This window comes from Heterocephalus glaber, unplaced genomic scaffold (assembly GCF_053883595.1).
Source record: "Heterocephalus glaber isolate CG9 unplaced genomic scaffold, H.glaber_assembly_v1.0 deba00001579, whole genome shotgun sequence".
NCBI classification, from domain to species: Eukaryota; Metazoa; Chordata; class Mammalia; order Rodentia; family Bathyergidae; genus Heterocephalus; species Heterocephalus glaber.
In genome coordinates this window covers 9,527,815-9,553,903 of record NW_028258360.1, presented here as the reverse complement: position 1 = coordinate 9,553,903, position 26,089 = coordinate 9,527,815, and the positions used below count along the sequence as shown (strand labels likewise).

The following is a 26,089-nucleotide window of genomic DNA, read 5'->3' as shown; positions in this document are numbered from 1 at the left end:
CTGTGTGCCTACAGTTACACGAGTAACTTATTTACTGGAGTAAGTTACTGGAGTAACTTCCAGTCAAGGACTGACCAGACCCCACTGTCCCAGGTGGTCACATGCCGAGCAGTGACTTAGCCTTACTCTGAGTGACTCCACCCCGAGGCCTCCACCACGACCACGCAACGGCCCATGTCAAGGTTCTGGGCACCTGTCTGCATCGCTGAGCCACGAGTGACCAAGTACACCTTGCTCCACAGGGACGAGGACCAGGAGCAGCAGCCTGGCTCCGAGTGACCGCTCTGCCTTGGTTGCTACTGCACGCTGTGGCCCAGTCAGGCCTGGTCAGGGCCCGGCCAGGATCCGCAGCTGCCTGAGGGCAGAGGCTGCTGGGTCCCCCATGCTCAGCAGCTCCTCCCTGGCTGCTTCCTCCGTGTGGCTCCAGGGCATCCCGGGGGGACTCTCGCTGTTCCCCTCTGCTCCCCTGGGCCAGGGCCGCAGGGTGAGGACCAGGAGGAAGGGGTCTTGGTCCCCAGGCCCCATGGTGCCGCTGGGGCTCTGTGGATGAGTTCCTGTTCCTGGTGCGTGTGGAACGCTGCACAGTCTGAGCAACCAGCCCTGCTCTTCTCTGTGGGACAAGTCGGAGCCTCCCAGGGGCCGCAGGGCACAGGCCCAGGCCGAAGCCCTCCCCTCCGTCCCCGAGAGACTGGTCATGCCACAGCGTCTCGGGCTGATAACACTCCACAGGGTTCGTCGCTCTGTAATTTCCAGCAGGTCCCAGGTAATTGGTCTGTGCAGTTGGGAAACACACATTCCTCCGAGATTCCCATGTGGGAGAGCACAGAGCTGGGCCAAAGCAGCGAAATAGGAGTTCCCTGGGTGGGGATGAAACAATCCCCAGGAAAAAATTCGAATCATTCAGGAGGACTTGGCTCTCTGTCTCTCACAGCCGCTGTCCCTGGTAGGGACGGCACTGAAGTTGGAAAATAAAACAATGGAAAAATAATTTTTATCTGTCACCGATTTTCTATCTCTCTCACCCGAAAGAAGGACTTGAGCACTGTCAGTGCATGGCGTCTTCAACACTGTGCAGAGGATCCTAGGCCCAGGGCCGGGAGGACAGAGCCCTCCCTGAGGCCGCCCCGGGTGTGACATGTATGGGTTGTGAAGGTCGGTTTGAGACCCGGGGTTCACGCAGTGATTTCAGTCTATCGGAGGCGGGCACTTCGCTTAGCCTCTGGCTGGGCACAGCACCCAACCCTGCCAGCGGGTACCGAGGGGCAGGACAGGGTGTTCTCAGTCTCCCAGGGCTCCGAGGCCAGGGGCATGGACAGGCGGCCGCCCTGCCTGCTTCTCGTTCCCGGCTATCACTGGCTGGGCAGTGAAGGCCCAAGTGCCAGGCGTTACCCGCCAGCCGGGGCCCCCTCTGTCCCTGCCCTTCTGTAGCAGCAGAGGCTGTGGCCCCTGACAGGGACTCTAGGTCCCTCTGCCCCAGAGGCCTGTGCGTGCAGGGCGTGTGTGGCAGGATGCAGGAGGCCCTGGCCATCACGGCTTCCCCGGCACCTACCCCATCCTCCTGCTCCAAGCTGACTCTCCTGTCCTCCTGGAAGCCACAATGTGACACAAGCCTACTGTCCCTCCCGAGCCAGGTACGAGGATGTAGCCACTTGCCCCCAGCTCCCAGGGAAAAAACCAAACTTCTCTTCCTGCTGTACTCTCCAAATCAACATGGAATGCTCTGTGACCAGAATGTGGGGGTCTTCCCCGCAGTCAGCCAGCGGGGGACTCACCAGGGTCCTCCCAGCCCACGATGGCCCCAGACACATCTACCCAGAGACGGCACAGGCCAGTGGGGTGACTGCCTCCTCCCGGGTGTGGCGAGTTTCAGGGGCACACGGAGCCCAGGGGACCCCTCCCTTTCTGCTCTATCACAGAGGACACGGAAGAGCAGTTATCACCTTCCAGGAATCCCGCCTGTGCTGCTATGGCTGCTCCCTGCCCGGGCCTGATGGGTCACATCACTGGCCCTCAGGGATCCCCCCGGGGCTGAGTCCCCACCCTTGAACCCTGCCCGACTTTGTCCAGACCGGGAAGTCACCGGGCAAGCCCGAACACAAAGGACACGTATGGCTGGAGATGGAGGCCAGGGCTGCTGCCTGCTAGGAAGAAGGACCAGAAGTAAGGGGCCAGCTGCTGCTCACTAGGGTGAGAGCTCCTGGCCTTCTCAAGTCTGTCCGCCTCGCATGCTCCGGGGACTGCTACGACTTCCCAGGACCATTTTAAAATTATTGCTATCTGTAATAATTGATGCAAAGCTGGCAAGAGCCCCTATCCGCCCTTCACCCAGACCCACAAGGTGTGAAGCCCTGACACGTGGGTCAGAACTAAGCAATGCGCTGCAGCACGGCGCCACGGACACTTGGACTCTGGCAGGTTTCCGTCCCGGGACCTGCTCAAAGGGTGGCATCTCCACTCCTGGGAGGGTTTTACCAGAGAGTGTGATGCTTCAGAAGCAGAGCACATCCCAAGGGCCAGGTCGGAGCTAGATCACTAGGAGCTGGAGAAAGGGGTGCGAACCCCTGGAGAACAGCTGGGCAGGGGGGAGGGCAGGGCCGGGGCCCAGTGGGGAGGCCCCAGGGGAGGCCTGGGCTATGCCATGTCCTTTGAAAGCCACTCTCTGAGCACAAGGACAGACTGGGGGAGCCCAGGGGTCCCCCTCGGGGAGAAGGCACCTCCTCCTTCCACGGACAATCATAGCACAAACCAGAGTCCCTGGGGGGAGTGGATGAACTCAGGATGGACTCTCAAGGCAGACGCCGGGGGAGTGGCGGCGAGAGGTGGCCATGGACTCAATCAAGTGCCACTTATTTCCTGACCAAAGGAGCTTCCACGGAGACACAAAGCCTCCCGCTGCGGACTCACTGCCTGCCTGGGCAACATGCCCATCCTGAGGGCACCTGAGACCCAGCACATGCCAGGGCCCCAGCTGTGCACGGCCCAGTTCGGGGTCTCAGTGCTGGGTTGGGGCTCGTGGGTCACCAGTGCCACACAAGTCTCCACCTGCCCTGCTGCCCCACTGTTCAGCCTGTGGTTCAACAGCCAATCAGTAGCTGGGCCGGGCAGGACCACCACGCAGGTCCTGGCCCCAGAGCCAGGGTCCCAAGCCGAATCCGAATCAGCTCCGAACTCGACCTGCCTTCTTCAGGGTGGAGGAGACACCAGCCAACCTCACAGTAAAAACAAAGGCCCATCTCAGAGCTTCCTCTAAAATCCTCCAGTCAAAGACAGACACTTTTTCAGGTGTGAAGGGCTTCCTAGCAGCGACCTCTCTGCCCATCTCCACACCCACAGGAGGCTGGATGCAGAGCTGCCCCACACTCCTCTCCTTCATGGTCTCTGCTCTTTCCGCTGCCCACCCTCCTTTCCTTCTCCCTAGATGCACAATTAGATGGCCTTTTGCTTTTTAATCTCTTAGCAAAACTTTTGTTTCTGTTCTTGAACTTTTTCTTCAATTCCACATTTTCTTTCTCTCTGTCTGGCTCTAAATACATCCGCCAAGCAGTGCCAGGCCCGTTTTCCTGTCTGTTTTTTGCTCACTCTCTGTCCACCTCCAGCGTGGGCTGCAGATGACGAATCCCACTGTTATTTATTAGGCCGAGTCATCCAGCCACCCAGGGAGAGCTCCTTCGCTAGCCCGCGGAGGGCTGGGTGTGCTCGGGGCTCCACAAACAGAGGAGGGGCCTCGGGAGCCCTTCTAGGGGCCCAGAGTTTGTACAACAGGTGGTGGGCAAGTGACTCCTGGCAGCACCCCAGAAGCATCTCCACTGCCCTTCTCTCCTGAGCGCCCCATGAGCAGACGAGAGGCCTTGCTTCTGGCTGCGGCCTTTCTGGAGGGACGCAAAGGGCTCCTGCTGTGGGGCCAGTGAGTTTTCCAAGGCTGGAGCTTCAGAAGGCCACGTGGGAGCCATAACTGTGTCCCCTGGTGGGCGCGGGGAGCTGCAGGGACCTCCCCGCTGGCCAGTGTCCCCCAGCTGAGGTCATGAGGTGGCCGCTATCTGATATCAGGGAAGGCCTTTGTTCTCTGGAATTCTCTTCCTCCAGAATCACCAGGACTGGGCCTTAGAGCTTCAAGGCCTCTTGAGATAAGCAATAATGCTTAGAGCTCCCCGGAGCAGCTGCAGCTGCAGCTGGGGCTTTTAAGTCTGTGAAGGTCAGGGCCATGCAGCCCCTCTGTGAAGGTCGCAGAACTCCCCTCTGGCAGGCCCGGCCCAGGACACCTCCTGGCTCCTGAGCTGCGCTAGATGCCCCGATGAGACACCCCAACACGCTTCTACCCTGCTGAGATGCGAGGACCGAAGCTCAGAGTGACCTTCGAGAGCGGCCTCACTGCTGACTGGAGGCCGCCCCAGACCCCAGGGCGCTCATGGAAAGGGGTCTCAGGCACGCTGCTTGCTCTGAGCCTCTTTCTCCTCATCTGCAGTGAGAGTATTTTCCTTAGGGGGCTTTGATGTATCAGGGCATACAAATTAGCACCCATGAAGCACTTATTAAATAATCACCTATTTTTTTTTCACTAACTACATTCAGCTGCTTCTGCACACTGTTCCACAAGATGCAACCAGCGTCCTTTGTTACTGAGCTAACGCAACCCTGGGATGATTCCTGAGACACTGAGCCACAGGACAGGGTTCCTGAGCTCGCCACAGTTAAGAGCAATTCAGTGAACACAGCCCAGGGTCCAGGGGCCATTTCCTGGGTAGCAGCTATGGGGCCAGTGGCCCACGAAGTGAGTAAGCAGAAGTTAATGAATGTGTTGCCAAATATAACAAACCACATGTCTTTCGAATGAAGAGCACATATTAATATACCACAAGTAAAATATTTACTGCCATTATTTGTAGATTTGAAATCTAAAGCCCAAAGACATGAAATAAATTGGCAAGTGACTCCAGGTACTTCTCAACAGTCCTCAAACTTCGGCATGGTATGAGAATTCCATGGTGGGCTTCCAGAATGTCCCCCGGGAGATTCAGGGGGAACCAGAGGTCTGAATTGTCACTGTGTCACTGAGCCTTTCTGGGAGGTTCTGTCCCGAGGGCTGCCCTTTGGGGAGCTCTGCTGGGCAGTAAATGCTCCTGGCCATCAGGGACCTAGGTTAAAGAGGCTGAAGGTGAGCTCCAGCCTGCAGGATGTGGGAGGCCGGGACCTCAGTTCCATACAGCAGGGCACATGGCCCCTAAGACAAGATGGGGACCGCTACTTGTGCAAAGTGTGGAAACTGAGGCTGGGATCATCATATGGGTAGAAGCATGCTTCAAGCCTAGGTCTTCCAGTGGGAAGCCGTTTCCCCCAACTGCAAGGCCAGCCCCATGAGACTTTGGGACTCCTCATTCTCAGGGGCGAAGGCACTGGTTCACTCAGGAGCTTGTGAGCTAGGGGTGCAGGAGGAAGCACGCGCATGCTCTCTCACACCCCAACACCACCTGGTGCTTTCTAGGGACCCTCTGCTGATGTGAGGTTGCCTGTGGCCCTAAATCTGGGCCTGTCTGCTACGTGCCAGCACACCTGGCTTGGTTCAAACTCCTGGCTCTGCTCTTAAGTCCTGGCTGAGCACAGAATGGGGCCAGGCCAGACCAGAAGGGCACTTTGGCCTGGACTGTGCTGCTCAAAGTCTCTGAGCTCCTTGGCCTCCATCCCCTCTGGGCCCTGAACCCCACTGAAGGCAGCTCTTTCCCCCGAGGAGTGATCCCACCACTCCCAGCCTCCGAGGTCCTTACTTATTTTAGGACAGGATGGTGTGAGAATCACAGAAGTGACAAAATGCGAAACAAGGTTTCCCGTGTCCTTGTGAGCTCCTAGGACCTAGGCTAATTCCCACTAGGACCCCACCTGGGGCTCTGGCTGCAGCCCAGACCAGCTTCCGGCAGACACCCCAAACAGGCCGGGGTGGGGACTGGGCCGCTCTCCTCCAGGACTGCGTGTTCCTGAAGACACCCAGCACTCCTGGGGCATTTTAGCCAGGGGAGCCCAGAGCTCAGCCAAGCCGCCGCTGCCATTTAAACGAGACCGCTGTGCCAGCCCCCAGGCCCTGTCCGCACTGGCAGGGCTGAGGGCTGGGCCACAGGTGAGCGCCCACGCCCGGCTGGCCCAGGCCTGGACCCCAGCTCTGGAGGATGCACGGTCTCCTCCTCCAAGGCCCTGGCAGAGGTTAAGTGCAGTTCTCCTCCTTGGCCCGCCCATTCCCTCAGAGTCCCGCTTTTCAACACCAGAAAGCTCTGCAGCCCGGCAGTCCTCTTCCTTCCCTCCCTTCCGCGCGTCCAAAGCCCGAGTGCCTGACTTTCTGCTCTAACTGCTACCGGAGCTCTGCTCCAGGAACCAAGGGAAAGGACGCCCGGGCTGGGCTGTTTTGCACGATTAGCTCCCAGCTCGGGGCCAAGCCCGGAGTGCACGGGACGCGCGACTCACACGCACACCCACCCTCGCGCGTGCACACTCAAGAGGCCCCGCGAGTCGCCACCGGCGCGGGCGCGCACCCCAGCGCGGGGCGCGGGACTTACCGCCAAGACGCTGTGGGCCAGGAGCCCCACTGTCACGGCGCCCAGCAGCAGCCACCTGTGTGGGGAGGGAAAGGAGAGGACGTGAACAGGCGCGCCCGGATCACTCCTTAAAGTTGCATGAGGGGGGCGCGGGGGGGGGGTTCGCTTACCGGCGCAGCACAGGGCCCATGGCGAGTTCGCAGGCGCAGTTGGCGCGGCTCGGTCCCTCCTAGTCCTGCGGCCAAGACAAAGTGAGTTAGCGGGGGTGGGGGCGCCCTGCAGCCAGGCTGCGTCCTCGGGGTGCGTCCGACTTCCCCGGAGGGGCCCGGTCACAGGACCGTCCCGCGCGGGCGGAGGGGCGCCTCCCCGCAGGCCGGCGAGGGTAGCGCGATGTCCGGCCCAGCTCCCCCGACCCGCACAGTGCGCGGCCCCGCGGCCCGGGTCTCACCTCGGTGGGCGTCAGGGCCGGCTGCCGGCGCTCATCGGCCTCCCCCGGGGACGCACGGCTGGCGCGGCCTGGGGAACCAGAGTCCCCTCTGCGTCCTGGGCCCGGCCAGCGATCGCGAGGCTCAGGGCAGAGACCGCGGGGCTCGGGAGGATCGCGGGGCGCGGGAGGATCGCGGAGACCGGGCTCCCGGCTGGCCGCGGTCGCAATTGCGAGCTGCGCGCTCCCGCCGCCTCTTACCCGCGCCGCAGGGTCCTCCCCTTTGAGACGCCGCCCGCTCTCCGCCGAGGGGAGGGGGCAGCGCCAACAAATTGGGGAGCCCGGCCCGGCGCGCTCAGGTCTCCGCTCGGAGCCGCTGCGCCGCACTCGCCCGGCCTCCAGCGCCCCGCGCCCCGCTCTCCGCACGCCGCCGCCATGGGGCCCCGGCTCGGCCTCTGGCTGCTGCTGCTGCCCGCCGCCCTTCTGCTCCACGAGGAGCGCGGGCGGGCCGCCGCCAAGGTGAGTCCCGGCCGGCTCGCTCTGGGTCCCGCGCCCCGCGCCCCGCGCCCCGCGAGGCCTCTTTGTCCCGCGCGCCCGGCCGCCCGGGGGCCTCAGGTGCGCTTTCCCGGGCGGCCCCGCGGGGGACCCCTGTGGGCTGCGCTCGCGCATCCGCCGCCCGCCGAGCCTCCTTTGTTGTGGTCCGGCGCGGAGAGTTAGGGGAGCTCTCCCGGCCCGGGCGGACGGGAGAAGCCGTGCTCAAAGTACGGCGGGGCGAGGGATTCGAACCCGCGCCGCCGCCGTGGCGCGCCCCAGCTGGCGCCTTCACCTGTCTGGGACGCGCGAGTGGGTAGGGGCTGGAGGGTGGGCACGCGGCCCCAGCGCGCGCAGAGCCCCCACGCGTGGGCCCAGGGATCGCTTGGGCGTGTTCCTCTTGTTTGTGGACTCTGGTGTTCGAGACCGAAGGGCTTTGGGCCTCCGCCTGGAAAAAGCTGCCTTTTGCTTTGCTGGGACTTTGTGTAGCCCCAGGCCTGCGGGAGAGGCGAGTAGGCGTTTGTGTGCCTGTAGCTTTCGAAGTCGCGGTCCTCCCTTGGCTCCTTTCATTAGTTTAAAAACCACGGCCACATTTGTGTGAGGGTAAAGCTAAAGTGAAACCGCGTCCCCGTGTTCCACGCACGAACTTTTTAGCTTTTGTTTCCTCCTGTTCCCTGCTTGCCTAGAAAAGTTCTAGAGCTTTGGGCTTACAGCTCGGCAGCTCTGCTGCCGACCTGAGCTTTTTGCTGCCCTCCAGAGAACAGCGACTCCGAAGAAGTCGGAGCTCAGAAGGTGTGGCCTGGGCTCACACTGCAAAACTTCAAAATGCTTAAAAAGGAGTTTTGCTGGTTGCCAGGTTTCCCACGCTTACTTTTTAACTGTTTCTTAATCTTTTGATTTGCTCTTTTTTTTCCTTTTTAAGAATTTCACGTCTCTTCCAAAAGAAGGCTACTCACTAACTCCTCTGTGCATAAGGTTTTAAGGGTCACTGGGATAAACTGCTACCTACATCCCCTGCCCCAGCTCCTTCCTTGGGGACAGAGGGTGGCTGTCACATCCCCCAGTAACTGCAGATGTGCCCCGAACTCGCCTGCCCTCGCTGCCCTCGCTAATGCCCCTCTGTGAGGACGACAAAGCCCTTTCAATAGAGTGGCCCAGGAACACTTCATCTGGGTTTAGAAATATTGACCAAGAGGTTTAACCCTTAAAGGGGAGAGCAGGCAAATCAGAGAAAGTTCTCTGCTGGGAAATAGGGACCTGGTGTGGACTGACGCCCTGAAGGACAGTGTTGGCGGGTGGAGCTAACTGAAGAGCTTAGCATCTCAGATATCCAGGACTTTAAAAAAAGAACAAATCGCTCACACAGGCAAACTGCTGTTCTTGCCTGAAAAATCAAACTCATTGCTGTTGACTTTTGGATTATTTTAACTATTTTCTAGAGGCCAAGTGCATTCCTGTCCACTAGCTTTGCTTTGTCCTTCAAGGTATCATCAAATGGCTTAAGATATCTGGTATGTGGCCCCTCTGGGAGCTGACCTCACAGATGTTGTTACATTGTAATTTTCCTAGCTAAATTTGAGAGAAGAAACAATATGCATATGACTTATGGGCATCTAAGAAAATTTATTTAAAAATAATATTTTGCTAGTTTTAAAATTCATCTCTTTTCATGTCATCCATAACGTTTTTACTTACCTTCTTCCAAAATCAGCTGTTAGATAGACCAAGATGTTGAAAGAACTATATCAATCCAAGTAAAATAGAATTTAAAAATAAAATTTGAATAAAACACTGCAGATTTGCGAATCTCCACTCAGGAGCCAGCAGGCGCGATTCTTGAATTAGCTGCCTCTTTAGGCCGGGTCCCCCTGCCTTCACCGCAGACCTCCTGTGCGCCAGGTGTGAGTCCCACTTACTATTTTCTCTGTACGGGAGGCTGTCTGGTTTTGCACTGGGACATCTCTACTGAGCTCATTGCTCATGTACCAGTGGACAGATTTTTTAAACTATTGTTTTATCTTGGGCTGAAACTACCTTTCATTCCATTCCTCTCCCCACCTTATCTTTCTTAGCCAGGAAAGGAGTAACAGGGTGCGGCCAGGTTTGTCCCTTGAAGGTTCTGGTCCCCAGGCCTCTCCTGGCCCAGACCCGCGCCACCAGGTCCTGTGTGGACCTTCCTAACATGATCTCCCCGGGCCAGAAACGTGACCTTTCTCTGAGGTGTGGGGGTGCCCGCCCAGCCATCTGATGACCTCCTGGCCATTAGTCGCTGCTGCTGGGCCTGCATGACCCAGAGCGCAGGCCAGTGAGGTTTGCGTCCCCGCAAGGGTGGCCCTGGCCCACATTCCACCCGAGATGTGCCAAGATGAGCAGGCTGCCCCTTGGGCACCCTCAACTTCACTTGGGGTGGTGCTGCTGACCTTGTTCTCAGCTGCCATGCCCTTTGTCCATGGAGTGTGTGGGGTGTGGGGACTGACCAGCAGTGGGCAGGTCTGTGGGCCATGTGGCTCTTGCAGAAGGGTCAGTGCCGCCTTGGGCCACATGGATGCAGTTAGTGTGCCTAGGGAAAAGGGGCTCCTAAATGTCATGTCTTCTTTTATTGAGCAGATGACGGAGGACTCTTGAAACCTCATGACTCGGTTTCCCTGGCAGAGCTGCCCTTCCTCTCAAAGACCCGTTCATTTTCCCTTCAATCCTCACAGGCATCCAGAACCCTACCCCCCTGGCCTGCCCAGCCAGGCACTGTCCACGAAACGGGGTGATGCTTTGGCTCTGTTCCCTTGAAGGTCACAGAATGGTAGGAGCTAATGGGAAAGAGGCCCATAGAATGCAGGCTGCTCAGTGCCACAGTGCAGGGAAACCAAGGCACAGGCGTGGCCAGCTTCGGAGGATCAGGAAACTCTGGAAGGCCATTCCACTTCTGAAGTAGGTGGGACAGATAGAGCTGTGACCTATGCCGTTGTTGTCTTTACCTGCGGTGTTATGACTAGGAAGCCTCTTGCCTGTCCTCTGTCAAGCCTGAGGGTCTTTGCATTAAAAGATAAGCAAGCTTCAAGCTCCCTGGTGGAGATACCAGATGCCATTGTTTCTACTGTTAACAATTTGGGGCGGACGGAAGGGACAGAGAGGAATGGGGGGCAGGGTCTGAGGCTGGGCAGATACGGAGGGTCGGAGGGTCGGAGAGTCCCTGTCCCCAGGGGTGCTGGGGGCCGCACACGGATGACTGCCTGTAGGCGGGAGTGCCTGCGGGAGCTGACCCAGAAAACCTACCCCAGCTCGGGCAAGCGCTGGGAGCTGAAACCCCACATTACTCATTAACAAGCCTGTCGGCACATTTCTGGTTATTTAGTGAAGAGCTGGTAAAGATTTTGCAGACAAAGGAACTCACAAGGGGTGCGATAAAGTAAGACTTACACCCCAACTCTCCTCTGTGTTTGTTCACAGCAAACATTGCTGAACAACCCTCCTTCCTGACATCGAAAGGGATTAACCTCCCTCCTTAGTGTCTCTCAAGCAGCCTTGGGCTCTGGAGCGCCTGGGACAGAAGCAAAAGTCACAATAGAATGCCTCAAATAATATCATCGGGCATTGTTCTTCCTGCTATTATTAAGCAACCACTAAAAAAATGTCAGCCAGGGAACAAACAAAGCCATATTCCTACCATTCGTGTGCAGACAATGGGAAGGGATAAACCAGGCCTGGTTTTACTTGTGCCTGTCTTTGCGGGTATGCGGACTGCCAGGTGACTTAGGGTTAATTTTTTGTCCCTGTGCCCTTGGCCCCTTTCTCTGCCTTCTCCCAAGCCCTGCACCGCCAGGTGTGTCTTGGGGTGGCCCTGGTGCTCCTGTGGGGTCCCCCTGCTCTCTACTCCAGATCCCCATCATCCCTGAGAAGGCCCTGCCCAGCCCGCTGTCCCCATGTTTCCGGGGGTGCTCACCCTGCTGTCCCTCGTGCCTCTTGACACGAGGTGCTGGCAGAGCTGGTCACCTCCTCCCAGACCCACGCCCTGTCCCTGCTCCCCCTGGGGTCGCTGGTGTCCCTGCTGTTTCCGGAGGCCCCTGCTGGGACCCCAGGGCTGCTGTCCCGCAGCTGTGGCTTCCTCCCTGTGCCTCTAGGAGTCACGGCGTCCTCTCACTGCCGCTGTGGCCCTACGCGGTGGCCTGGCCTCTGCCTGTCCTCTTCCGCTCTGCTCCCGGGTGCCCAGCCCTGCTGGGCGAGGCCGGTGCCCTCACGTGGCTCCAGGCCCTTCTCCCCGAAGGACCCGGCCCAGGCTCCCTCCAGCCTAGGGAGCCTGTGCTTCCTCTGGCCTGATTCTGCTGCCCCAGACCTGTGGCACGGTGACATGGGGTGGGGGCCGACCCCTTCCCTCCCTGCCCTGCCTCTCCTGCATCACTCTGCTTGCTTTACTGCCCCTGGGTCACTTACCACAGTTCTGTTTGTCCCTCTTCACAGTCTCTTCTAAGACCAGAGTTACAGCCTGGACTGTTAGATATCTAGATTTTTATTTTTATTTAGTTTTTTTTTTTTTTTTTTTTTTTTGAGACAGGGTCTTGCTATGTAGTTTAGGCCAGGCTTGAACTGTGTAGCTCAGGGTGGCCTCAAACCCGTGATGATCCTCCTGACTCAGCCACCTGAGTGCTGGGATCACAGGCACGTGTCACCACACTAGGCTGGAGTTTTAAAAATCCAGCTTCAGTTAGAATTGTTGCTGTGCCTCTCAGTCTCGCGGAGCCGAGGTCCCTACCGTGAGAAGCGAGGCCGGTCTGGTCTGTGTCCCTGGAGACAGTGGCCTGAGGCTGCCCGGGCGTGGCCGGCAGGCGTCAGGTGTTGCTGCTGTAACTCCGGCCTCTTGGCTGGGGCGGCGTCATCTGAGTGGGTGTGAACACCCTGCCAACTGGGAGATGCTGAGGATACAGCTTTGTAAAACTCCGTGGCTGAGTCTGGGAGAGGCCCTGGCGCAGGAGGAAATCACCAACTCATTCCTCGTGATTGGCCGGGATGTTTGCCGCTGTCCCCAGCTCCCCTGGGTCCCGGAAGGGCCTGGCAGGCTCCTGGGAGGGGTGTTAGCGTCCATGGCTGCGTGCAGGAAGGTGTGTGGGGAACGAGCGAGGGCCGAGTCTGAGCGCAGGCCTCGGTCGCTGCACCACCCAGACTAAACGCGCCGGGACGCGACACAGCGGCTGGCCGGCTCTTGGTGTAAACGGCTGGTTCCGGGCCTGGGCAGTGTTCCTTGCTGAGCTTCTGTAGGCTTGGCGTCCCATCTGCACACCAGCTGCATCTTCTGTTGTTTGGGTTGTGAAGCTGCTTGGTTTGCGGGAAGGTAGGAGAGAAGCTCCGCGCACCCGCAGCAGGCGGCAGTGTTCTGCCTGATGAGTGGCCTCGGGGACCGGGCTGTGTCTGTCCTTGCGGCGGGGCTGCCCAGCCTCATCTGGCCCTGCTTCTGGGGGAGGCTCAGCACCTCGCTCCGGGTCACTCGCTGAGGAGCCGGCTGTTCCTCCTGTTCTCCGGAGACCCAGTGGGGGGCCCTCACTCACTCCCTCGGGAGAGCCGGCGGATTGAAACCCAGGGCCGCGGCACTTCCGTGCTTGGCCTCCATTACAATGATTGAAAACCTCTTGTTGAATTTCTGCTTGGAAAAAAAAGATATTCCTCAGGAAGAGCAAGACCCGATGTTTTCTAGTTGTAACTTGGCGTTTCACTGTCTTCTGGAGACGCGACAGCTCTGGGGCCAAGGACAGCCCTCGAGTGTGCCTGTCTTCGTGACAGAAGCCCCAGTCTTACCTGACACGTGGGACTTTTTTTTCAGTCCTGTAGATTGAATCCAGGGTCTTTGCACGAAGTTACATCCCCAGTCCTTTTTTAAATTTTGGGATGGGATCTCCCTAAATTGCAAAGTTGCCCAGGCTGGGCTGGAACTTGGGGTCCTCCTGCCTCAGCCTGCCAGAGTGCTGGGACTACAGATGTGCATGAGCATGCCTCATTCAGCACATGGGAAATTTTGAAGCTGCGAGGTCCATTTTTGTTTCCTGTTTCAGCAGATAACAGAGAAACCCAATGAAGACTATCTTGGTATTTTCCCTTCATTTTTGCTGAAACAATAGTATAATGGAATTGGTGGAAGATCTGGCTACTACATCTCTGAAAGTACTTTATGTTTATAAAGTAAGGATATTATTCTTGTTAAATAGAAATCAAAGTTTATTTTAAAATTCATAATTATCCTCTTATGTAGCTAGGATTCTTTATTTCCCTGTTATCCAAGGGCACCGGCTTTAACAGGTCATTTTTAAATACAAGTAATTTTTTCCCAATTAGCTTTAATTTTTGAGTTACATTTTAGATTTTTTTAAAGAACACAATAACACCCTAATATCTGCTGCGTTGAGTGCAGAGTCTTTGGGAGGACCAGCCTGTTCCCATCCTGGAGCTTGGCTTAAGGTGATGTTCGTATTGTCATTCGCAGTATAATGTGCACGATTTTACTAGGTAAGAAGGCCGCAGAACTGATAGTTTGGTCCATTTCATGAAGTCCTTTTTTTTTTTTTTTTTTTTTTTTTTTGAGATAAGTTTTCGCTGTGTAGTCCAGACTGGCCTTAAACTTACTATGTAGTCCAGGCCTTGAGCTTGTGGCAATGCTCCTGCCTCAGCCTTCTGAGTGCTGGGATTACAGGCATATGCCACCATGCCCTGCTGATAATGTGCACTTGGGAAACACTACTTACCAGAGTCCTAAATAGAAGTCGTGTGGTAGTCAGAGGAGGGGGCTCATCTCATTCCCAGCACCTCAGATTAGCCAAAGGCCATTTCTCTGGGGGTGGCAGTAAAGGGTCAGATGCTGCACACAGTTCTGGAAAGGAGATGGCAGCCAGCGGGACCCATCTGGGGGGAGGCTTGCTCTGCAGGGTGGCCCTTGCTGTAGCCGAGTACACAGGCCCTGGCTCCTCATATGTGAGACGCAGGGATCCCAGTTATCAGGAGCAAGGCTGTGAGGCTGGGGAAGCATTTCTGTAGTGCTTCCAGTGCCGGGCCCTGTCCTGTTGGTTCAGTGAGAAGTGGATTCGCAGAAAAGCACAGTGAAGCACAGAAATGGTACCCTAGAGGCCATGGGCACCGCTCGGCTTACCCCATGTCCCCAGGGGCTTGAGACGCACCCGAGGTTCTGAGTCTGGGGTTCGAGTGCACCTGAGACCCTGCATTGAGCAGGGATGCTGGCCCGGCTGGCCTGGAGCCCCAGGTAGGATGGGGCCACTGAGGGGGCCTCAGCTTGCCCTCGGCCGACTGCACGGGGCATGGCCCGCCCTCTGCTCCTCTTTTTCCTGTCGACTGCAGTTGTTGCCAGCAATTCCACTTTTTTTTTTTCCCGGTACCGGGGATCGAACTTGGGTCCTTGCGGTTGCGCAGCAGGTGGCGGAACCACTGAGCTAAATCCCCGGCCCACCAGCAATTCCACTTTGAGCTGAGCGGAGCCCGGGGCAGGCCGAGGGCAGGCTGGTCCCAGAGCACGCAGGCGCTGTATGGAGAAGTGGACGCTGGTGGTGATTGTGTGGGACCGCCGGGCTCCTGCCCCGTCTGAGAACCCACCCTAAGTCCGGGCTTCGCATCCTCAGTGGCAAGTCTCAGGCCACGCACCAGCCGGGTGCCCGAGGGCTGGTGGGAGGCTGGCAGGGCAGGGTCCCTGCTGGGGTTGGGGTCCCCCTCAGCACCGCAGGATCCACCTGGCACCCTGCCCGCCTCTGCCCACCCCCTCACGCACAGTTTCTCCTTTGTGGCTTATCGAGACTGAGTCCATTTCCTGAGATTAAAGACCATTTGGGGTTAGTGGTTTAAATAACTCCTACAGTTTGGACAGGAAATGGCCTATAAAATTAAGATAAAGTCGCCAGGGTAGGAAAGTGGGTTGGTGATGGGGAAAAAGACCATCCAGGGATTGTGCAGCCTCTGGATTGCATTTGTTTTGGGAAAATACACAAGCCGGGCCTAGAATGAGTGATGTTCATGATAAACAGGCTGACAGGGTCTCACTGCATGGGACATTCGGCAGCTATTTGCTTGATTTATCCCTGTTTGGAGCTTATCTTTCACAAACATTTTTGTGTCTACACATCAGGCTAAGGCCAGATGCTTTTTATTGGTTTGTTAAAGCAAGTCTGACCAAATCGCCATTGGGTGCCTTCATAATAATTAGATTTTGCTTTCCCAAACACTTAAAAATATTAAGATTATGTTTCTTTGTTTCTGGAGCACTCAGGCTTTTAAAACTTAAAAAAAAATTCTTTTAAAAATATTTTAAAATTATTTCTTGTTGGCTTTACGTATTTCGCCTTTTCATGGAGGTTATCATCCATTAATATATTATGAGATACGTGTGTTTTTTCTGCAGTAGATCATTCATTTATGGCATGCATAACTTTGGGCATTGTTTCATGCCAGCAGCCAGATTTGTGACCAAAGCCCCATTTCTTTTTTTTTTTTAACATCAGTGAAAATGAAACAAGGCTAAGAATTCACAAAACACAAGTACAAAGTAATAGGTTGCTAGCTCAGGATCCAGCCTCTGGCATTTAAAATTTGTTTAATAAATGTGTGTTGAGCTCATACCCGGGTTCGGAAAATATCCAGATGGTTAGATTTGTTTTTATACTTTGAATTCTGATACATGCCCAGGGTAAAGTCAGAGTAGTGTTAATAATGGTATGATAGACATTATATTATACTAAAAATTAAGGCTTGAACTGTTCTTTTTTGATTCGAAAATCTTTTCACTTAATTTCTGAAACTGGAGTCTCCTACAGCTGCAAACTCTGGAGCTGGAGGAGGTGGGACTCACTGACTACAACACAGTCAGTGAGCACAGCAAGAGCGCCCTGTGATTTGCCACCTTCCGGAAGCCCAACCTCTGAACAGCAAACCATTCTTTTCTTTTTTGGTTGTACTGGAGACTGAATCCATGATCTTCACACTGAGCTACATCTCCAGCCTTTTCAAAAAGTTATTTATTTGTGGGCCGGGGATGTAGCTCAGTGGTCCTGCCGCCTGCACTGCAAGTGCAAGGATCCAAGTTCGATCCCCAGTACCAAAAAAAAAAAGTTATTTATTTGAGACAGTGTTTTGCTGTGTCTCTAAGTTGCCAAGGCTGGGCTTGAACTTGTGGTCTTGTGATCTCCTAGAGTGTTGGGGTTACAGGTGTGCACCACCATGCCTGGCTTATGTGAGACTTTAGATCCAAGCTGGAACACTTGCTCACCATTTTCCGTGGTAGAAAAATGTCAGTGTTGGCGGTGGGGTCACGTAGGCACCTGCTCTGTAGACAGACGCCTGGGAACTTAGCTCAGAAGGCCGCTTGGCGGGAGGGTGTGAGGGGGAACTGTGAGCGTCCGTGGTGGAGGCTGGTTATCTGGCAAAACCCTACAAGCAGGATTGGCTGCCCAGCTCACCACAGGTAGTCCATGTGTCCCGGGAAGAGAGTCTGATTGATACATTGTTGCACTGAAGTGTCATTTATAGGATGCTTTGGTATAGTGTCCAGTAGACAGAGCTGAGATCCAGCCTGATAAGGGGAGAGACTTTTTCATATATATATAAGAATATACGCATGGATATTATATATTTATCCCATGAACATGTGATATACTGTATGTGTAAAATGTTACTCATTCATTAATTCATGCAGAAAATACGTATCACACACCACTATGTTCAGGCACTCTTCCAGATAGAATAGCTGCCGTCAGCCATTGTTTATGGGATGAACATAGGCAAGCAATTTCCACCTTTCATCCAGCTCAACTCCAAGTCACTTAAAAAGGTGCTCCTTTTGTGTGTTAGAGGGGCTCCCACCCAGGCTTGCTATAAGAGCCGTGAGTCCTTTCTGGGGACTAAAATCTGCCACGTGTCCCTGAAGTACAGTCTTGAAGCCAGCGGACATTCGGGGGGCTTGAGTTTTCAGAAACTTTGAAATCGCTCTAGAGTAGGAAATGGGTTAGCTCGGTTCTCTGCTCTGCCTGGGAATTAAGCAGAGGAGCCGTGGGAAAGCACTTGGGTTAGGGTGGACAGAGCCATCAGATGTGGAAATACCAGATGTAGGAACGGAGAAGCAATGTGTCCATGTCACAACCACCGTGATGCAAGGGTGCTGTCCTTTGTCTTAAAATTGCATTGCCCTGTGGCCGAGTCAGGAGGGCCTGAGGCGAGCAGGAGAAGAGGTGCTTTCACAGCCAGCGGAGACACCCAGGCCCTGCAGCAGCAAAGGACACGGGTCCTGCACCCTGTCTGTGTGGCTGCAGATGCCTGCGTGAACCCTAGGAGCTGTTCCCGGGCTCCACACTGACTTGACCCGGTGCTTAGCCCCAGTTAACACACAAACCCTTTTCTGTGGGTTTGGCAAAGCTGAAACTGTATTCCGGGGACCCAGGTCTACCAGGCTTCTGGGCAGTAGTAAGCTAATTTTTGAGTTAGGGTAAGTGAATCAGAAACAGGATGCCTGGTGCCGTGAAAGAATCTAGTGGCTTAAATGAGAAAACTCAAGTCAAATTTTCTTGGCAAAATGTGTTGGCAAATCATCCTGGACAGTTGGCAGTGCCTGTGCCATATTATCCTTTGACTGGGAAGAGCTGTTAATACGGGAGAGGGTGGAATGTGAAAACCTCTGGAGACGGGGATTACGTTACAGAGCCTCTTTGGTGGGAGATCATTAGAGACACGATCCTGATGTGCTCTCTTTGTGAGAAATTAAGTGTCAGAGAGTGCAGGTGGAGTGAGCTCAGCTGGTGTTTCCGATGCATCCGGGCCTGACTTCGGGTCACTGTACCCGAGCCCTGTCTGTCCCTGGGCCTCGAGTCAGGGACAGGTGATTGATATCAGCCGGGAGCAGCGCAGTCTTCTCTGCACCTGGCGCTGCTTGTGCGCCGTGTGTGCCTGCGTGATTCCAGGGAGCGCTGTTTGTTCGAGAGCTGCTTGGCAAAGGGAGGAATTAGGTTGCATCTCTTGTCGCTCAGCCTTGCAGGCAGACGCAGCAGCTGCCAGCTCACACTTACCTGTCCCTCCAAAGTCACAGCCCGGGCACAGGAGTGGTCACTGGGGCAGGCTGGATGGGCAGCGGCTCACACATCACGGTTTTCCTCCCACCAGAGCCACAGGCTTGGGACTCTGCTCCTTGGCACCGTGTGGAGGAGCAGCACCGCCCGCATTGTGGCCCTGGCTGCCTTCAATGAGACAGCAGCCGGGGCACTGGGATGGCTGTCACTAGTGGAAGGGGCATGGCTGCAGGTGCTTTCAGGAGACAGGCAGTGGGAGGTCAGTGGGTGCTGAGATTTTTGATGACAGCCAGTTTCTTCTGCAAGCCCAGATCCACTTCGAGTGTGGGCCAGGACACTTCTAGCTGTGGACGTGGGTTACCAGCTTTTCCTGGCAGCTGGCTTCTCCTGGTCCCCTACATGCAGGTGGCTGTCCCAAGGCTGCTGCCCCTCCTGTACACCTCCACCTCTCTTGTCCCTCCTGCAGGGGAACCTGCCCAGCAGGGTCCTGGGGATCCACCCCAGCTCTTGTGGGTCGGGCCTCCCTCCAGGCTAGGACTTCTGACATTTGGTCCCTGCCCCTCTTTCTGGTTCACATGAATTAAGGACAAAAGGAGGCTTGGAATACATATCTCCAAACTAGAGTCCGTGGAAGATTGTGAGTCAAGAATTCATAGTCGAAGCTGGGCATCTTGGAGCACACCTGTGACCCTGCACTCGGGGCTGAGGCAGGAGGATCTCCACAAGTTCAGAGTCAGCCTGGGCTACATTGTGAGTTCAAGCCCAGCCTGGGCTACCTGACAAGAGTTAGTCTCAAAAGAAGAAATTCATAGTTGTGTTGATCACAGCAGGGCTTCCTTTTGGGTGCCCATGGGCATAAGCAAATATTTAAAATCATATGGAAATTTTAAGGAGCCAGGGCGAAGAGCATTCCCAGGAGGCTGTGAGCGTCCTGGCCCCATGGCCGTCTTGCCCGTGACTCCGTGACGAGATGTGGATGCTGGGGCAGGGTTGGGAGCAGACTGCATGCCACCTCTGTGGAGTCTACCCCGAGTCAGCGGTGTGGGAGCCGCTGAGGCGATGAAAAGACAAAATCTGAGCTTTGGAAGAGTTTGGTGCCAATGTAAAGCCGGCCAAAGGGCCGGAGGGGTTTAACCGGACGCCACTTGGCGTAGCCAGGTCTCACAGGGAGAGCGGGAGGCCATAGGCAGAGGTGTGGTCAGCAGTCAGCTTTGTCCCCAGGAGGGGGATGGGGGTCCTTGCCTGGGCGCATGGCTCCAGTGGCCTGGCACCCCCCACGCAGCCCTCTTCTGGACTTGTGCCGCCACGCAGCTCTGTCCCTGCACTGTGGCCTGGGCCACTGCTCCCGGAGCACCTGCGGTGGGGGACACTAACAAAGGGCCGAGGTTGCTGACAGGGTCAACCCCAGATGGGACCTGGGGTGGGGACTCTGGTCCCCGGATGGCGGCAGGGCAGACTGGTGCCCCCGGAGGGTGCATCCTTCGGGGGAGCAGCTGGCCAGCGGGCGGTGACGCGTGGTTTGTTGCGAGTCCAAGGACAGCAGGGCACCGGGCGGAGGAGCCTGTGGAGGGAGCAAGGTGTTCCAGGCCACTGCCTTGTAAGGGAAGCTCCAGTGCAATGCAGACTTGGGGCTGGGTGGCCAGGGTGCCCACAGAGAGGGTAGACCCCGAGGATGTCCGGGATGTCAACTCCTAACAGTGTGGGGGCATCTTGATGCTAGAGCTATGCAGCCCATTCCCTCCCGGAAGCCTGAAACCAGAATTCCAAACCCAGCTGTCTCCGAGGTCCTGGGCTTGTGTGTGTGGGCGGCTGAGGGTCTCCACACTTACTGTATGACCGAAGAAATAAACTTCACAGAGCTTTGAACCAAGCTTTAGAGGAGAGGAAAAATTGCACAGCGAGCACAGCATCATGTGAAACAGGAGTTGCCTGTTTGGAGAAACACTGCCTCGCCTTCCAGCGCGGACCAGAACTGCAGCGGCCCTGTCCAGCGGCACCTGCCTTCCTGCTCCTCTGCTCAGCCTCAGACCTCTTTTCTTACTTCCCAGGCCTGAAAACACCCTGCTCGTCCTCCTGCAGGACGTGGACACGGAGAGCAGCACAGTGCCACCCACTGCGGGAAGCAAGTTTTCCCGTGGATAAAATATAGGCTGGCGTGGGGCCGTGGGCAGTGGCCCCAGGAGCTTGGACTCCTGGACTCCTGGACTCCCGGGTCCCCCCGATGGAGCCAGAGGTGTTACTGTTTCGCCCTTAGATGCCTGAGCCTGTTCTCCATGCTACCGTGGCCTCCAGTCTGCGACACAGATGCGTAATTTGCAGTGTGACCTCCAACGAGGCGTGAGGTCCCCATGGGTTCCATAAGCAATGGAACGGAAGTGACTCCAGTCTGGAACACTTGGTCTGTCTCCTTGGATGAGGGAACACTGGTGACAGACTCCAGTGTCTTGAACATGAGACCGACAGCAGCTTCGTGGAAATGGGGCTGTGCTTGTTGGCCTGGCTTCTGGAGCTTTGGATTGTCGAGGTGAATTCCCACTTGTTATTTTCTCTCCAACAATGCTGACATATTTGTGATGTTCCGTTTTTGTCTGTCTGAGCAAACCCAAGGCTTCGACAGCGGAGCCAGAGCAAGTCTTTCAGTCTCTGCCTTGAGGTCAGATCTTTCGACCTTGATGCAGGAGGTACGATTCTGCTCACCCCTGGGACTGCTCATTCTCTCTAAACTGGCAACTGGATGCTGCCACACGCATTTTCCTGTCCGCTGTATGTTCAGAGTCGAGTGCCAAGCCACAGGGGTCAAGGCTGCGCCGTCCAGGTGGAGATGCTTCCTACACGGGGTTGGTTGGGATCCTCCTGGCCCCTCACAGGGAGCTCTGGAAGCTTCCTGCCCCCACACAGCTCAGAAGTGCCCGGCAGGTGTGTGCGTGGTTTCAGCCTCCCAACCTTAAGCTCCAGCCAGCGCATCCTGCAAGGCTGTCCTGGCACATGGCACCCAAGGGTGCAGCACCTTTCTCTGGGTTTCGATGCAGGGCCAGCTTGCTGCTCACCTGACCGCTCCAGTTTCCAGCCGCCTGCCCTCCGGAGAGGGTCAGGGAGCAGCAAGAGCTCAGTGCCAGCTTGCTTGGTTCTGCTCCCCAGTTGAGCGGAGAATGGAGCCGTGGCGCGGGTGTGACCCTCTCATTTGGAGAGAAAACGGGAGCTTCCCAAAGATGAGGCATTAATAGGACTGGAAGTGGTACAGACCTGGAGTTGGGAACATGTACATTTGCAGCTGTGTGAAGCAATCTAGAGAGATATCCGACCTGCCTGGCCCTGGGCTTTAGGGCGGGGGCCAAACACTCCCTCCCTCTCAGCTGCGACGCACAGGAGCCCGGGGATTTCTGGTCCTGTGGGCAGAGGCCGGATAGAAGCAGGTGCGGTGTCCTTCCCCATCTGTGTGCCCACTCAGGCCCCAGGTGAGCACCGGTGCCCGACGCCCTCCATGCCCTTGGTGGGTGGCTGCAGAGTGAGCAACGATGTGGGTGGACAGCTCCACAGCTCCCCGCTCCACCCTCACCCGAAGTTTTCCAGATGCCACTCCTGCATTTTCTGGAGTTTTGGGTCGTTTCCAAGCTCATCTCGCAGATGAGCTTCAAGGCCGCGTCGACAGTGCCGGGCAGCCTCTCCCCAGAAGGGGCTCTGTGATGCCTCCTGAGTGGGCAGGTGGCAGGCATCGCGGGTGGCAGCTGGCACCTGGGGGTGGGACACCCCGGGACGACTGGCACTGGTGGCCTTGCCAAGCCAGGCTCTTCACTGTGTGTGCCTGGGGCCTGGCTGCCCATCTGAGTGACCCTGCCTGGGGTCTCGGGGCCCGGGTAGCCGGCCCCTGCCTGCACCCTGGTTCAAGGTTCCCCTGCCCGGAGGACCCCATCCCAGCTGGCTCTGAAACACTGCTGGTCCAAGCACTGGGTGAGGAGCCTCAGCCTGTGGCTTTAGGAGTAGAATTTCCTGGGCTGAGGACATGTTCCTGTCACGTGCGTGTGAGGGGCGGAGGCCAGGACTTCCCATTGGAGGCCCCAGGAGCTGAGCCCCAGTGCTAGGTCCCTGCATTCAGAACACATTTTTGTGTCAAAATCTGTGCCAGTAGACTTCAACTGTTTTGGTGTGGCACTGGGGAATCAAACCCAGGGGTTCTCTACCCCAGAGCCTGCCTCCTCTTTATTTAAGTTTTCTGAGACAGGGTCCTGCTAAATTGCCCAGGCAGAGCTGGAACTTCGGGTCCTCCTGCCTCAGCCTCCCTTAGTGCTGGAGTGCCAGGCCTGTGCCACTGCTCCTGGCTCAACATTTAATACAAGCGATTTTGGCTTAAGCCCCAGTCTTTGATTTTGAAAATAACTCGCGTTGGAACATGGATGTTTGTCCTTAAGTTTTAAACAAGGAACGACGCAAATGCCTCTCAGAAGTGCTCTCTCCTGACAGCCACAGTGGGGCACGTTGCCATCGCTGGCTTGTGCGTCATTCTGAACAGGGCCTCGTCCTCCTCGGGGCGGGAGTGTGGGCCAGGACCCCGAAGGGCTTATCTCCCTGGCGGCGCGCAGCGGCTGGCAGTGCTCGCGCAGAGGAAGCAGGCAGAGAGCGTAGGTGCGACCCTTCCGGCTGTCTGGGTCCGCCATTCTCACCCCATTGCACCTGGACACCGAGAGGCCCGTGCAGACCGCTGGTACCAAGGGGAGGCAGAGCTGTGCCCCGCTCCCCAGGCCTTCCCGCTGCAGAGGGAGCGCTCGGAGCCCTGGGCCTTGCCCGCTGAGTCCGATCCCGATCCCGGGCAGCCCAGGCTCACTGACACCGCGGCCCCTCCCGGGTGTGTCACGCAGAAACGGTGGTGCAGCCGGCTCAAGGGCACCGGCCCGGTGCTTCTGGTCCCCGGGGCCGGAGGCCAATACTGAGGTGTTGTGTAGACGTCTCAGGACGTCACCCAGAGGACCCCGCGGCCGCAGGGATCGCACTGGTCAGTCTTCTGGGCCCGCCAGTTCCGAGGGCTGGCTCCTCCCCCAGCTTTGTGGTGACGCGTGTTTATTCCGAGAGGCGGAGGAAGGGCCCCGACGGGGCAGTGGGAGCAGCTCTGCCGGGTGGGAGCCCACGGTGGCCGGAGTCGATGTTGGCTCTGTTGCTGCCTGGCAGCCACAGCGAGTGACAGACCCTGGGGATCTGGGGACAAGCTGGGCGACACGGCTGCAGGACCCCCCCCCCCCCCCAGGAGACCTGGGAAGCCCTGGTGCCCGGTGGGAGAGGACTGGGAACGCGGGGAGGATGCGTTTCTGAGACTCTGCTTTCTGCGTAGTGCTCCTTAAGGCTGGGCCAGTGAGGCCCTGCGGGCTCGGGTCCCCAGCGGCGGCGGATGGCCCGAAACCGCGGCCGAGGCAAGGCGCTGTTTTCCTGGCCAGAGTGAGGCCCCACCCTCTCCCCACCCTGCCCATGTTTGGCCACGAGGGTCACTCCTGCCTTGGTGTGCAGACTGGGCGTGGTGTCCCCCGGCAGGTGCCCTGGAGGCGCCTCTGTGTGCAGGCTTGGGTGCGATGTACATGTGTGGAGTGTGAGCGTGTCTGTACGCACACACGTGTGCCCAGGTGCAGTTGCCGGGAGAAGGTGTGAGTCTGTGTGCACGTGTGTAGGAGGGGTGTGTGAATGTGTGCATACGTGCAGGTCCACATGCACACCTGGGCGAGTCTGCTCTGTGCCTGTGAGGGAGTGTGGATGCGCATGCATGTGTGTGTGCACAGGTGGGTGTGTATACGAGCGTGTCCTAGTGTGTGGTGTGTGTGGTGCCCGAACCACACCAGGCGCCCCAGCCCCGCTGTGTCCTTCGTGCTAGCAATGGATGAGTTCATGCCACTGTGCAGGCCGGGGTGCATTCTCCTCGCCCCGTGTCATCAGCATTAAAGCCTTTTGCTTCTTGTTAATTAGCCACCTTTATTAAACACCAGCAAGCAAAGGTGCGATATAAAAACTAATTCGACATAAAGTCTGGTGCATCGCTCTTTGCTTGCTCCGATTTCTCTTTCCCCGAAACTTCTGAGGCTTGGCTGTCTTCCCTGGCTGTGTGCTGCTTGTGGGGGACAGAGCCATGCAACTCTTCTTCTGATGCCTCTGCTCCGAGAGGCAGTGTCACCAGCAAGGTTCAGAGCGGGCCTGGCACCATGTGTGTACTCTGAACGAGCTCCAGGCTCTCCATGGTGACCCCTGGCCCAGGGAACCTAGAGGGGACAGATTGCTGTCCCCCCTTTGGATCTGAAATGAGGAGAGTGGTGGGGAGGCAGAAGGTGGGCCTCGTCCTGATCCCCAAGAGAACAGCACTGGTCAGGAATCACATTTCCATAGAGCAGGGGAAGTGTGGCAGGGCGCTCGTGCGCACTTGGAGGACTTGCGGGGGTCTCTGGAAGCCCAGCCCAGTGCCCCAAGCAGGGCCAGGGCCTTGGTGGACATGGGTTTCCTTTAGGGAGACATGGCCCCATGCTGGGGTGGGCGGGACCTGGTCATGTCCGGGTACCCTGGCCCCTGAGCCTGGGGAAGTGGTGGCCGGGGGTGTGTGAGCACCCGCGGTCCTGCCAGGGCTGTCTCAAGGTCCTTGGCTCGGGCCCCGCTGCACCTGGGACTGGGGGGAACTGACGCTTGGTGTGACACCTGCGGCCACCTGCATGGAAGTGAGGACATGGTGACTTGCCCAGGATGCTGGCAGCAAGGGGGGTGGCACCAGGAGACGCAGTGAGCGCTGGAAGGTGACACCACTCGAGAGTCACCGCCGGGTCACTTGCTCTCCACTTGTGCAGTGCCAGAGCGGGGCGGGTGCTCTTATTCTTGCTTTGTCGAACATGGACCAGGAGTGCAGAGATTTTCCTTCCCAGACAGAACTCAAACTCCAGGCCCTGTGAGGACATCGCTGCTGGGGCCTGGCTTTCAGGAACACATGGTTGCAGGTGGCTGTGGGCCAGGCGAGGCTGCAGGGACAGGAGGCTTGGGAGAGGCAGAGCTTCCGTGATGAGCGAGTCCAGGGCGAAGCTGCCAGGTGGGTTGGAGTCGCTGGCAAGCCAGGGAGGACTGGGCTCCTCAGGGACTGCAGACTCGGGGACCTGGGAGGGGGAGGCTTTTACTGTGCCAAGACTCCTTGCTGGGCGTCGCTGCTGTAGGGTGCTTTCCAGCCTGCTGCCAGCCGGGCCGCTCTTCACTCATCACCAGAGTTAAAAGATGAACCAAAGTCAATCGAATGTTTCGAGATGACGTCAGGCAGGGTGGTCTGAGGGCCCGGGCTGCGTTTGGGAATGCGGAGGAAGGCGCGGGATTTCTGTGTCTCGCATTTTGTGTTGGGAAATCATAGCTCCAGCCGTGGAGGACAAGGGTTACCCTTCCTGAGGTCTTGTCATCGTCAAACAATGTGACTCTCACAGCTGTTCCCCCAGGAGGACCTGGGAGAGAGCATTTCTCAGGCCTGGCAGCTGCTGCATCCAAGGGTTTGCTGGCTGGACGCATTCTGTTTACTGAGAAACTGGAGAGCTGTGGAGTTGTTTTTGCTTCCAAATGGCTTGAAAATGGGACGTATGGTTGGGGTG

At 57.0% G+C, this 26,089-nt stretch overlaps 2 protein-coding genes across 4 annotated transcripts in view; one reads left to right on the top strand and one right to left on the bottom strand.

Moving 5' to 3' along the window:
* Col4a2 (collagen type IV alpha 2 chain) overlaps positions 1–7,249 on the bottom strand; it is a 117,599-nt gene extending 110,350 nt beyond the window's left edge. The window contains exons 1-3 of the mRNA XM_087193120.1: positions 6,967–7,249; positions 6,689–6,753; positions 6,540–6,594 (exon numbers count right to left, since the gene is read on the bottom strand). Coding sequence (XP_087049246.1) covers positions 6,540–6,594; positions 6,689–6,708 — 75 coding nt within the window. The 5' untranslated portion in view covers positions 6,709–6,753; positions 6,967–7,249. The remainder of the gene's footprint in view (positions 1–6,539; positions 6,595–6,688; positions 6,754–6,966) is intronic.
* A 44-nt stretch (positions 7,250–7,293) lies between these two features.
* Positions 7,294–26,089, top strand: part of Col4a1 (collagen type IV alpha 1 chain) — a 101,756-nt gene continuing 82,960 nt past the window's right edge. Inside the window, exon 1 of one of the 3 annotated variants that reach the window (XM_004858556.4) lies at positions 7,294–7,461. In XM_004858556.4, coding sequence (XP_004858613.1) covers positions 7,378–7,461 — 84 coding nt within the window. In that variant the 5' untranslated portion in view covers positions 7,294–7,377. Of the gene's footprint in view, positions 7,462–12,530; positions 12,564–20,871; positions 21,031–26,089 lie in introns of those variants that run through there. The other 2 variants (XM_021239361.2, XM_021239362.2) reach the window with 2 other exon arrangements.